The 12,820-nt window shown below is 55.4% G+C and overlaps 2 protein-coding genes across 2 annotated transcripts; one reads left to right on the top strand and one right to left on the bottom strand.

Moving 5' to 3' along the window:
- Positions 1 to 7,491: 7,491 nt before the first annotated feature.
- Positions 7,492 to 8,338, bottom strand: VOLCADRAFT_64706 (uncharacterized protein; the record flags this gene model as incomplete). The annotated part of the gene is made up of 4 exons (XM_002954351.1): positions 7,492 to 7,623; positions 7,766 to 7,914; positions 8,021 to 8,126; positions 8,234 to 8,338. 4 exons carry the CDS (start codon positions 8,336 to 8,338, stop codon positions 7,492 to 7,494), a joined length of 492 nt encoding a protein of 163 aa, XP_002954397.1.
- Positions 8,339 to 8,665: 327 nt separating this feature from the next.
- VOLCADRAFT_95137 (uncharacterized protein) lies at positions 8,666 to 11,437 on the top strand (the record flags this gene model as incomplete). The annotated part of the gene is made up of 7 exons (XM_002954282.1): positions 8,666 to 8,717; positions 8,887 to 8,967; positions 9,138 to 9,277; positions 9,657 to 9,779; positions 10,267 to 10,431; positions 10,517 to 10,567; positions 11,354 to 11,437. The coding sequence occupies 7 exons, from the start codon at positions 8,666 to 8,668 to the stop codon at positions 11,435 to 11,437; spliced, it is 696 nt and encodes a 231-aa protein (XP_002954328.1).
- Between the last annotated feature and the right edge of the window lie 1,383 nt (positions 11,438 to 12,820).

The raw sequence follows: 12,820 nt of genomic DNA on the forward strand, positions 1-12,820 counted from the left end.
GCCGATAAGGATTCCCAGTACGACTGGGCGGCGCCGTATCCAGAAGCCATAGATCGCAGGAACTACTCTCGCTCGGTCAGACGAAACTGGGACGCAGGTCCCAGCTTTACGTAAGTAAAACCCCCGCCCATACGCAGGTATGGACTTCCGCAACAGTGCGGCATTTGGATGGCGGACGACTAACAGTAGTCGCTTAGCCGCCGCAGTTAACAGTAGCCGCAATTAAACTAATATCAGTATTAGTTAATACCTGTAATCACCAACCGCGGAATTGACGGGTGTTAGTTAGTAATATTGGAGTTTGGTAAATCGGAGTGGACGAGCTAACCACCGACAGTTAGGTTTCGGCGCCCAAACCGTTGCAGAAAACCTTTACAGGATACAACACTAAGCAACACCTAGACCTTGGACTCCTTGATAACTTGCAAGGGTCTCGGTGGACTGTGTGAGGGATTGCTGAGTTGTGCATTTTGTCCCTGCTCACGCGAAGGCGTACGATCTGTGGCTTGCTTTGGCGGCGAAATATGGCCAGCAGACGCGAGCTGCGAGGAGCATATTGGCACAGCGCTTAACTATTTATAAAAATGGAGTCGGAAGATGCTGTCCCCTCCTCCTCCGACGTAGTAACACTTGCGGTTGTCCTTCTTCTTGTGACGTGGTATCATCTGCCGCGTGACGTTGTAGCCCCCCTTGACGGACGACTTCTTGGCCTCCAACTCAATTTTCTGCTCCTCGACGAGTAGTCGCATTTCTAACTTGTCCACGTCGTCGACGTCGCTCGCGTTTCCTATCCCGGTGCGAAACACCGCATATGTTTCCGGCAGACCTCTCAGGACGCGGTCCACCGCCTCTTCGTCCGCCAGAGTGTAGTCGATGGCCGCGAACTCCAGTCGAAGAGAGGGACTGTCAGCGAAGTCGTCCGTCAAGGGGGGCTACAACGTCACGCGGCAGATGATACCACGTCACAAGAAGAAGGACAACCGCAAGTGTTACTACGTCGGAGGAGGAGGGGACAGCATCTTCCGACTCCATGTTTAAAATTAGTTAAGCGCTGTGCCATTTTTGCTCCTCGCAGCTCGCGTCTGCTGGCCATATTTTCCCGCCAAAGCAAGCCACAGATCGTATGCCTTCGCGTGACGCAGAGGTGTTGGCTGTGCCTCGGGTCCAATGCTGTTGTATTTTTTCGAGAGGTTTTCCGGGTATGGGGTTCAGACCGACTTGGTGTGCGCCAGTCCCCTGATCGCGAGTCCCTGTGGACTCCAGGTGGCCCCTCCAGCAGTTCTACCGGCAGTAGTGCGGTGTTGCGCTCCAGTGCAGTGCTGCCGGTTGTACACCCGGACTATTTGTTCGTTGCTGAGTGCAAGACTAGAGCAGTACAGGGCGACTTAGGGTTTGAAGCAGACTTTTAGTCCACCCACACGCTCGAGCTGGTGTGAGTCGATGAGGTGCTGTGCAGTGTTGCCTACCGGTCGGGGGTAGCCAGGAGTTCCTATACACCCTGTCCTTGACCCTTGAATTTGTTGTCTGATGTACTTTCGTAGGCTAGTTGGCTGGTCCAGTCTCGGGCCGGCCGTAATGCGTACTCCAAGGTACTCTTGTACGATTCGGTTGGGGGTTTGTACGGAATCGCTTCATCCTTGGTCATCGTTTTGCCGTCCCAGAGTCCCCTTGGCCGTATACTCGCTAGAGCGCTCTCTGTATGTCGTCAGCATCATCAGGGGGTATTACGGCTGAGAGGTCTTTTCACCTTTCAGGCACTGTAGTCGGTCGGAGTCGGTCGGTAAGAGACAAACCAAAGTATCAAGCAAAGCAACAGCATCCGGGTGCTGCGTGCTGCTGTGCATCATGACCGCACGCACGTTACCCGCATGTGCACGAGATAATAATGATAATAGCGTTCTCAAGTTTCACAGCAGACTCCCGACCGTTGGAAGCATCTAGTAGCTCCCGCCGCCACACAACAGCTGAAGAAGCGTCACTCCTTAGAAACTTACTTATTATTAGGTAATGAGCCAGTTGGCCAGTTCTATCTGCAGATAGAGAAAGGTCAGGCGGGCCCAACAGTCACCGATTACGAAATAGTGGTTTTGCAGCCTCCGCTACATAAACCTCGATGACAGATAGACACTCCCAAGCCAGGCAAGGCAATAAAGTATGCAAGCCGGCTAAACCCCGTCGCTTTATAGCAATATTTGCTCAGCACAGTTAACGCAGCAGCAGCAGATCGATATTTCCCTTTAAAACCGAAAAATAAAAATAATGCCAGCTAGCTAGCTAATTAACTAGCTGCTCACACCATTATATATGCGCATGCTTTCTTCATGGTACGCGCGTAGCAAAGCAGGCAGTTGCTGAGAAGAGAATCGCTCCTCCACCGTGTATCGCGCAACCACCTAAGCGGCCACGTACATGAGTGGCAGGCCCGCCCAGCGCTGCCCAGCATGCATATGATAATACGAAAGCGAAAGCCATGCATGCATACGGCTACAAACGTCATCATGCCATCCACGATTGTTCATGCCATGCGTGTCTTGTTAATGCCTCCTCTAAATCACAGCGGTAATAGCATGTGAACCCCCTCTAGCTCCGACTGCAAGGCTGGACAGACGGATCGATGCTACCAGAGCTGCCTCTTTACTCATTATCAATCTACATTATTAAATAAAGGGAATCTCCACATTGCGCCAACTGCAAGACCACACAGACAGACAGACATGCGGACCAATGCATGGCCAACGTACAGATCATGAATGCGCACAGTCTGACGCCGCCGCCGACGACTTAACAGTCTGTTCCCTGTATATTATATAATGTATATTAGATGGCGTGTACCGTACTGTACGACAGTTCAGTACGAGCAGGAATGAATGATATGCAGCGTTGAAAATCCACAGTTTGCGTTATAGTAGCTGGTACATAGTCCGGCACACATATCGTCTAAAAATACGCGCTAGGGCGCTCCACCAGCATCGTGAGGGGGCTTTCCAGCGACCAGCGAGTACATGCGCCCGGAGAAAAACGCCCCACGCAGCCAGGTGGTAATAGATGGTGATAGACGTCCGTGGTGGTAAGTGATGGTTGCTTCGTTACGTAACAGTAATAATAATAATTATTATCAAATGTGTGTGCGCGCGTTGCTTAATTGCTCCGTGTTCATGCATGCGACATTGTTGTCCCATTTATTACTATTCTTAAATCTTGCGAGTTTTTGTTTCGCACTGGTCATCATGTACTTGTACCAAAGCCGCATACGAAGCACGCCAACCGCGATCAGGACCACATGCAAATCACCCCGCCCACCACCAAATCCAACTCTTAAGCAGGCGAGGGAGCGCCGACGAGGCTCAACCTCAACCTCAACCTCAACAAAACCAAAGACAGTTACCCCCCATCATGCCGAAACCCGCAGCGACCGGAACCCCTCCACGCACGTTGCAAAAGCAGGGCTCTGCAGACACCGCGCGGACAGCTGCAACCGGCACGCTACGATGGCCTTCCGCCCCCTACCACCTCCACACACCTTTCAAGACCAATCCCTCCCGTGGTGCGATGGAGTAACCCCAACGCCAACGCCAACGCCAACGCCAACGCCAACGCCAACGCTAACGCTTTCACCACCAGCCGATCTCGCAGCCCCGACAAAGCTGCGCTACCGCACCTCCCACAGCCGCACCTCCCGCCTGTAAGGCCCCTAATGGTGGCTTGCAACACCGTTCGCCCCGGTCTATCTTCTCCTTAGTACTCCGCCCCCAGCCACAATCCCACGGCCCATGCCGCCCCTGTGGGCCCCGACCTACACTGATGCCTCCGGCCCTGCTAGCTCCACCCCCGGCTGCCGCACCCCGCACCTTCCGCCCGGGGCGCCTTCCACACCGCTCGCAGACCGCGGCTGCCCCCCACCCGACTGCTCAATGAACCTGAAGCTGCTAGCGAGCCTTCCCACCCCCACCCCCTCCCCCTCCTCCGCCCCCATCCCGGCAGCCCCCGTGGAGGTGCCAGGCCCCGGGCCCTGTCCTGGCTCCGCCGGGCAGCCGGGACCCGCCCCAGGCTCAGGCCCAGGTCCACAATGTTGCTGCCATCCGGCCCCGCTCCCGCTCCTAACAGAAATAGCCCCCGTCACGATCCCATTAGGGGTCCCAGACCAATTACCATTATTATCATTAATAGTATTAATATTACTAATATTAACATTATTATCATTATAATTCCCAGGCGCGGGCGGCCCGGCCCCGGCCCCACTTTCGGACCCAGGCCCAGGCTCATTATCGTCCACATTGTCATTACGAAGGCCGCCGCCGTGCTGCCGCCGCCACCGCAGCAAATCTGCCAGAGGTATACCTTCGGAGAACGGCAGACTGATGGGCGTCGCCACAGGGGCACCAAGCACCACACCACCAGCGGTGGTGGAGCTGTACCAGCTCGCCTGATGCCGTCCACCGCTGCTGCCACTGCTGCGTCTGGGCTCCGAAGCTGCCAGAGTGGACTGCTGAGCAGCATGCATCCGAGGCAACGAGGAAATTGGCAGCAGCTGCGACCGGCTGTAGCCCGCGGCGATGTTCGCGCTGCTAATGCCACCCATGCTAGCGGATATCTGCTGCGGCCGCTGGCGACTCCAGCTCGGGGGTGCTCCAGCCGGGGATCGAACACTGTCTCCCAACATGATTGAATCCGGGGGCATCTCGTTCACCTCGGGCAGTAGGGCACCTGGAAGGTACAGCTCATCGATGTGGCCCAAGGCCGTCGGCCCGCGCCAGGGCCAGCCCCGTGTGGTGCGTGTGAGGTTCGGTGGTAGCGGGCTCTCCGGGTGCTGTGCAGCCGCCCCGACGTCCAAGGCCTCGGCCATGGCGCCCAGGCAGCAGTAGGGACAGGTGCAGTCAGCGGGGCAGCGGCCGACGACCGCGTATAGCATGGGTAGGCTGCAGGCGGGGATGCCGATGGCGCAGGTGGCGTCATCGCTGCCGCCGTCCTGAACAGGGCGCTGCTGGGGCGCCGGGGGTGGGGGGTGCGACTGATGCCGCCGCCGCCCGGAGGATAGCGATCTCCGAATCCGGTTGGGATGCCGCTGAGGTGCGGAATGAAGGAGGGGGTGTGAGGGGGGAGTTGAGCAAGCGCTGACACACTTGGGCGCCACAACCAAACAGCTGCATGCCGCGTAGCGCATTCCAACGGACATTAAGGTTCGTGCTGGGAGGTGTGTGTGTGTGTGTGAGGCGCTTATCTTGCATCTCTCCAGCCATGTGTAATCAAGAGGTGCTTGGGCACCCCGGGAATACATTCAAATTCCCCACATGCCCTTTCCTCACACATACATCACCTTGTGAACACTTCAAGTTGCATGCATACCTGGCTGTAGTGGTTGAAGGGAACCACCATAGAGCCATTTTCAGGACCGTCGAAACCGGGGGCCCCGTACTGGCTGAACTTGTACCGCAGGAAGCTAATCACCAGCACGTGCGAGAGTGTGTAAGCCAGGCACACAGCAAGACGGGACGCATTGCGGCTGATCGCGGATACGGTTGCCATGAGCAGCCACACGGCGGCCATTGCCCAATTTGCGATGTACAGGCTACAACATCGCCCACGTATTCTGTCGCTGCCAGGTTGCGTGTAGCACCAGCAAGTTGGGTTTGGCCATTGACATCCCACGGATGCGCCTGCGTGCGTATGGGGACAAGAAAGCAGTATGGTATGCCGTACGGTGGAAGAGGGTCTGATAGCAAGCAACCCAGGGTAAGCAGAAATGAGTACGGAAGGTGCTAGGGGCGTACCCAGAAGGATATAGGCAGATGAAATAACGCCACTGATGCTTGTCAAGAGGAATAAGGTCACGTCTAATGTAGTTGTCCTGCCCCCAAGCCCATTATGCATATCCTGCTGCGCGAAGGTTCCATTCCATGTTTGGGATAAAATTAAGAAAACGATTGGTTGAAAAAGACAAAAATTCCTCATCGCAAATGCGTTTTCTGTAGGCCTCGAAAGGAAAGGTGGAGTGCAAATTGCACCATAGCGGGGAGCCTCAAATTGGGGTCGAGCATCGAAAAAGGCTTGTAAACGCCTTCATTTATATACTGGAATTTTGAACAAAATAAGGCAAAGGCTGCAAAAAAGGTCACAGCTTAGACAAGGAGTCTGACATACGGTATCGTAGTAGTTACAACGGAGCCCGAACGGCTCATGCATACCGCACACTTTCGGGCTAGTAATTGTTAGGAGTTTAGCACGCCTCAATCCTAATACGATGAGACCACAGAAATATTGCATACTAGCTGAGCTGAGCTGTCGTCATGTGCAGTTTTAGTGATGCTCGTACAGAAAAGTTGACATCGATCATAACCGCACTCGCGTATGTAAGGACAGGCCTCCCGGTGTCATTCATGAATGCCGTCGGGTTGCATTGGGTGGCGCGCTCCTGCTCGGTTGTATAGGGATCATCGTTGAAATATCGTACGGCAGCTCCCAATGTCAGGCCTGTATGCAAATCCCCACAATCTCAATCCTTTTTCACGGGCTTCTTAGATTTCTAGGTATGTTAAGCATACTGACTGTTTAGGCAGATTTTACAACCCTACGATGGACTATTTACATTTACAAAGCGGCATCCACGGCAGTGCACGACACAAAAATGCCGAAGGTATCGTCGCCAAGGGATGGGCTGGATGGCAAAAGCTCTCCCAGGTTTTGGTACCACACAGCTAGCAACAGCGCAACAATGCATGCACCCACAAACCAATCAGCCTCATGCCAGCGAGAGCAGCTCTACTATGAAGCATAAGAAGCAAAAGTAGCAACTGGCGAGAAGAGCTCCGGTGGCAACGTGCACCGGTCTAGGCAAAGCCACGGGATGCGCACGTGCACCTAACTTCAGGTCCTCAGGCGGCTGCAGCGCGACCGGACTAACCAGTGGCGAATACGGCACACCCCGGCAACAGCCACGCAGTACAGTGCAGTGCAGTGCAGTGCCCGAGGTATACAGAGAAGTAGTCGACGCACGCGGCGAGCATCCCAGGCAGGGCCCCAAGGGGGCTCGAGTTGAAGTTGAGACGCCTGAAGGAGGTGCCAGTACAAAGTCTCATACGGTTCCACTTGTGCGCAATCCGTACAGCCGGTCGGTCATGTTGGACGATTCAATCCCTTCGATTATGCCGTATCTCACTAATTACAACGTTTAAGCCCCGACGGTGGTGCAATGTCAGATGGAAAGCAACTATCGAAGTACCACTCAACTTGAAACATCCAGATCGTATGGTGAATATCACTTACAGCGAAACCATCATGATGCGCTGCCTCTGCCCAACTGCCCTACGTGCTTGCCTGTGCTCAGTAGGACTGCGCTCAAAGCGAACTGAGTGGGATCCGCTCGCTCCGCCACTCGCATATCGCGAGCAGGGCAATGGCAAAGGCCCAGCCTGGACATCGCCTGTGCTCAGCCTAGGATCTGTAGAGTCTATTTTGCTAACTGCCGGTCCCCCGCCCATTTTTGTTGCCCGAAACTCAGTCCTCCTTTTTGTTACCCGCGGATGCCCCAGAAGCTTTGGCTTCCTTCGCGCGCTGCTTGGCCTTGTATATCAGCTCGCGTTTTTTCGCCTCCACCAGCATACCCGCGCAGTTGATAAGGTAGTTAATCTGCAGCAGGCGCAAAGAAAGAACACATTCGCATGCTATCGAACATGTACTGAAGAGTGCCTAAAGCAGGCGCGACAGGGTCAGGATTAGGCAATAATGGGGCCAGTACATTACACGCACCCAGCCACGCGACTCAGCTCACCAGGATGATGAACATCACCAATAGCTGCGGGCCCGATACCACAGCGCTCATAAAGACCCCCGTAGAATCGAAGTAATTTTGACCCGCAAATTTCTCCCAGTGCTGCGCCCCAAGCTTGTTCAGGCGCTCGGCGTTGAAGATGACGCCGCCTGCGGAGCCGACGGACGGGTCCGTGGGTCAGCCCAATCTGTTGAACATACTGTGCAGCGGTCATGAAAATTGCAAGATTGTGTGTCCAAGTGGATACAACATCACCTGCAAGGACAAAAACGAACAGCTGCACAGCCCCTCGTTTGCGAGTTACCAAGGCGATGACCAGCGTGAGCACATGAAAGGCAAGGATGCTAACAATCCAGGGCTCCTGCAATCAATAGAACAGTTTGTGCACCATCAGAAAACGACGATTTGGCGAGGCTGCTTCAGGTTGTAGCAGCAGACGCATAAAAGTTGAGGATGTAGATCACGCACCCGCCAATCTATTGCGTGAAGGAAACCTTGTAGAACGTGTAGAAATGGCTCAGATTCTTGAAATGATTTCCATTGCCGCCGTAAGTCCCTGCGATGAACTAGCATTAAGTACGCTGCGCGTTGAGTTTATCATAATGAGATGATTGAAAAATAAATACTTGAAAACTTCTTGAAGCGGCCCGACAAGCTCTTCCATAGTCCTTGGTAATAATGTATTTTCGGACTGCAACGGCTAGCTCCCACGGTCTGCACAACCTGCTGCCATGTGGCAAGTGTCTTATACCTAAATGCCAAATTGGATACAAGTATGTGAGTATGGGAGTATGCACAGTAACTGTCGCAACGCCCAAATCTGGTTTCGGTTCTGCGCGTCGATGCCTGAGCCAGCTAAGAAAACCCTGCACAAGGTCATCCATAGCATCACAAACAAGCATGACCACACTGAAAAATACCGAGGAGCTTTGGGAGCTGATCTACTGGCCAGGTTAGTTGGCTTCCGGGTCGACGTAACTGCACCCTAAAAGCACGACTCTCCTGCCAGGTGTGAGTTTTAGGCACTTGCACTGTAACCGCTGAGGTTAAGGCTATGGAAAGTCGAAAGCTTACGCCATGCCTGGGTACCTGACGGCTTGCCGATGGATGCCCGGTGACAGGCGTCAAGGGCCGCGGAGAGTACGTCCGCCTAGTATTCGAGGAGGCCGGTGTTCCTTACGTTGATGTTGCCGTGAAAGGAGGTGCGCTGCGTATTTACTTCCCCTCCACTACCTTTCTCGGCTCCAGTCTCGCATGCGTCGCTAACCTCAATGGGCGAACAACGAAGTAGCAAATGCGGCAGGGGACACGGGTTTTTGAAAGGGCGAGTGGGTTCGCCAAGTCACAGAAAGCCACCACCATCCAACAGCAGCCCCCGAATCCCAAAACCCCGAAGGCATGCAGTCTGTCATTGACTTCACCTGGAAGGGCGGCAACACGGGCTTCCCGGTGCGCGCCCCGCCGGCGATACGGCGAGGCGACTTTGTGCTGTCCAACACACCCGTCGTCATGGTGGGGCAGCGGGCCAGTGGGCCAGTGGGGCGACTGGGCAGTGGGCCGGGGGGCCGGGAGAAACCAGGGTAGGGAAGTGGGCCCATGGGCAGGACAATGTTGCGACGGCCGAGGGGCAGCTAAGGCCAGTGTGGAAAGCTCGGGGCCAGCGGAGTAAACCTGTGCGAGGGACGGTGACGGTGTGGCAGCAAGATGTCCGGAAGCAGCTTGTTAGGTGTTTAGGCGGTATCTAAGCATTGAACTTGATCGGTCCCCAGCTTCTAACAACAGAACATGTACGGCCTGATGAAAAGGGGGGGTTGAAGAGCGAGTTTCATAGGGCCCTCGGGACTGTGTTGATGTCGCCCGCCTGTCATCCTCACCCTGCCACCCCCACCAGGCTTACCTGGGTCGGCAGTTTGGTTTGATGCCCGATGGGCTGGAGGATGCAGCCCACGTGGAGCAAGTGCTGGCCGTGGTGACTGATGCGGTGGCAGAGGGCCGCCTGGCGTTCCATCCCAAGGTAGGAGCAACACGGGGGGGCTTGGAAGGAAACCTAATCGGGACTCAGCCCAGAGGCAGAGCGCGGGTCGAGCGGTATCATTGCACATCATAAGGTCGGGCTCGGCTTCCTCTACCCCATACTCGCTTTCTTGCGCCAGGTGGGGACTCTTGCGCCCTAGGTTGTTGCCTTTGTAATAAGCTACGTGCATCATCATCATGAAATTGGCACATCGGAGGTACGTTGGTGGCGGACGGATAGTTGGTGGGGGAGAGAGGTGGCGTGTGGGTTAGGGATCACCGCGCGTCATTTCCCCTCCCCCCCCGGTATCCTGGAAGTCAGGTTGTTGTGTCAGGTTGTGATAATACGTATGTGAGGTGATCCAAGGCGAAAAAAAGTCAAAAGAACGCCAGGCATTGCTGCAATCACACATTCCCCGGGCCCGGATGGCAATGTAGTGTCCCGTGCTAACTGGCCAGTTGTTGTTTCGTTATTGGGCCTCTCGCAGGACTTTTACGCGAGCCACAAGACTCAGGTGGAGGAGTCCAAGCCGTACATCAAGCAGTACGGCGAGAGCCGGCTGCCCAAGTATTTGCAGTACTGGGAGGCCCTCCTAGAGGGGAACCCGGACCCCCAGGCAAGCCGCAAGCTAGCGGGCTCTTCTTCCTTTCCAGTGTCCTCCCCATCCTCCCGCCTTCCCTTCCTCCCAACCCGCTCTCCTCCCTCCCTTCTCCGCCCCGGTACTGCCGGCGCTGCAGGGCTTCCTTATCGGCGGCTCCGTCACCGTCGCCGACCTCGCGGTGTATCACGTAGGTCGGCGACTAAGCTCTTAGAAGGGAGGAGGGCTGGGGTGGGCCGAGTGGGGTGGCCATATGGCCATATGGCCGTGCGGGGGAGGCGTGCCTGCGTTGCCGCGTTGGTTGCGGATTGCCCCCACCCTCTGCTTTTCTCAGCTTCTATTGCGCTGAGCCACTCTTGAGCCCGGACCGGCTTTTTTGGTTCGGTCTCACGCTTCTGCAGTACATGGCGGCCGCTGAGCAGCATTATAAACAGTATTACGATGCTGTGGATGTACCCCGCGCAAAAGCACATCAGGTATGCCGTGCGTGTCGGGTCCTGTCGTAGCTACCGTATAGTACTACGACACACACACACATCGTCTGTAAATATGCGCTAAGGCGCTCTGCCCGCACCTTGCGGGGCTTTTTCTGCAGCCTGCTACTAAGGGTCCTGGGACCTGAAAGTCAAAAATCAGTACTTTGTGGTTAGGACGGCGGTGTCCGGAAGCCTTGGGTGAGGACTGAGGAGGTCTTTGATGGAGGGGCCAGCACCTTAGAAAATAACCACCGCCTCACGGTGAGTCGCTGCCGTACAGAAAGTATTCCACGGAAAGACCGAAGGCAGGAACGAACATAGTTTCGTTCTGCCATTCAACCTGACAAAGTGGGCAGCAATTGCTGCCGCTCCTGAGGATTCAAGGACCCACTGGTCACAGCTTAACACCTTAACACATCCTCCTGCGCGTGTATAGGCCCTTCTTCGTCCTGTTCTTTGTTCCCTACCTCGCTCCACAACGGGCAACACCTCCTCCGCAGAAGCGCATCGCGTCTCGTCCGCGCATCCAGGCCTACCTGCAGAGCGACCGCTGCCCGCCCTGGGATAACGACAGCATGATGTGATGTCGGCAGGAGGTGTGCGTGGTTTGGCGTCGTCGTGTGATGTGGTGTGGGCCATCAGCGGCAGTATCGCTGCACGGCAGCTCGTTCATGTAGCCGTACGGGCTGCTGACACGCACACCTCAGGCCCCCATGCTGCCAGGCCGGCATGCCCACCACCAGCTTCCGAAGCACAGATCAACGCCATGAACCCCAGCTGCACAGCTACAGGGAGGTCGCGTGGTATGCAAGGCTTATCATGATGTGTAGGGAGATGTAGTTTGGGACTAAGACAGTGGAAGTGAATCTCAGCACTGAGCACACCAAAGTATATGGCCTACCGCAACTCAGTCATTCCCTTTGGGCGCTAGTTTTTCTCTTCTGCTAGTGCGGGGTTTCCTCTTTTGGTGGCTTCCCTTGTGCATTCGGCTCGTATGGGTAGTTCTACAGGTATGGGGTCACGCACCCCCCCAACCATGTAACACACACACACACACACACACACATGGCCTAATCCCCAACACACAATGCAACATGGCCTTCGAGCTCACTTACAGGAATCCCCTTTGCAGAAAGCGCATTCTCCCCAAATCCCTTACGACTGCAAAAGGAGGAGTGCTAGGGAAATCGGCAGGTTGACCGAGCATGACAGCAATCTCGCGAAGCTGGTGGCCGCTTTGTTACCAATGAAGGATGGGGAAAGACTTTTCGTAGTGGCAGCCGCTGCGGCAGCGGCCTTGGAGCAGCAAGAAGCACCAGCGATGGTTAATGCTGTGGCCGGGGAAAGATAGCAGCCACAGCCGTGGCTGGAGCCGGTGTGTTGCCAGCAACAGGAGCCACAGCGGTGACAACGGCCATGCCGATATCAGCAGCGGATGTCATGGCGGCTGGGGCGGCAGATGGGCGATTGCCAGCAGCAGGGGCCGCAGAAGCGGCGGGCGGAGTGCTGCCTGCAGTAATGAGTGGCGGCTGGTAAGGCGGCAGCTGCAGCAGCAGCACGTGGAGGCCGCAGCAGCTGCACCCAGACGCCAACAGACGGCTTCCTTATTTAGAACTGTATAGAGGAGCCCAAATTCAAGCCGAAATTGCTGCCGTGTCCCGTGAGCTCTTCCTCAAAGTCCGATTCGATTTTCCTTAACCGCTGTTAGACCCGCTCTCAACATCTGATCGGGTCACTTCGGCCCTGTAGGCATCGAGTGTGGAGGCAGGGCTCCGTTAGCACCAAACTTTCCGACCGGGTGTGTGCGTGGTCGGTTGTGCGCACTATTTATGACTCGCAGCAGCTGCAGATGGAATATTACTGAGTTTGAGAATTGTTCAGAGAGTACTGAAAGCAGTGGCGGAGTGTTTCCATGGTGTGATATGGCAAGTCCTACGGTTCTTCTTCGGGTCTGATGCGACTAGCAG

This window comes from Volvox carteri (genome assembly GCF_000143455.1).
Source record: "Volvox carteri f. nagariensis unplaced genomic scaffold VOLCAscaffold_42, whole genome shotgun sequence".
NCBI classification, from domain to species: domain Eukaryota; kingdom Viridiplantae; phylum Chlorophyta; class Chlorophyceae; order Chlamydomonadales; family Volvocaceae; genus Volvox; species Volvox carteri.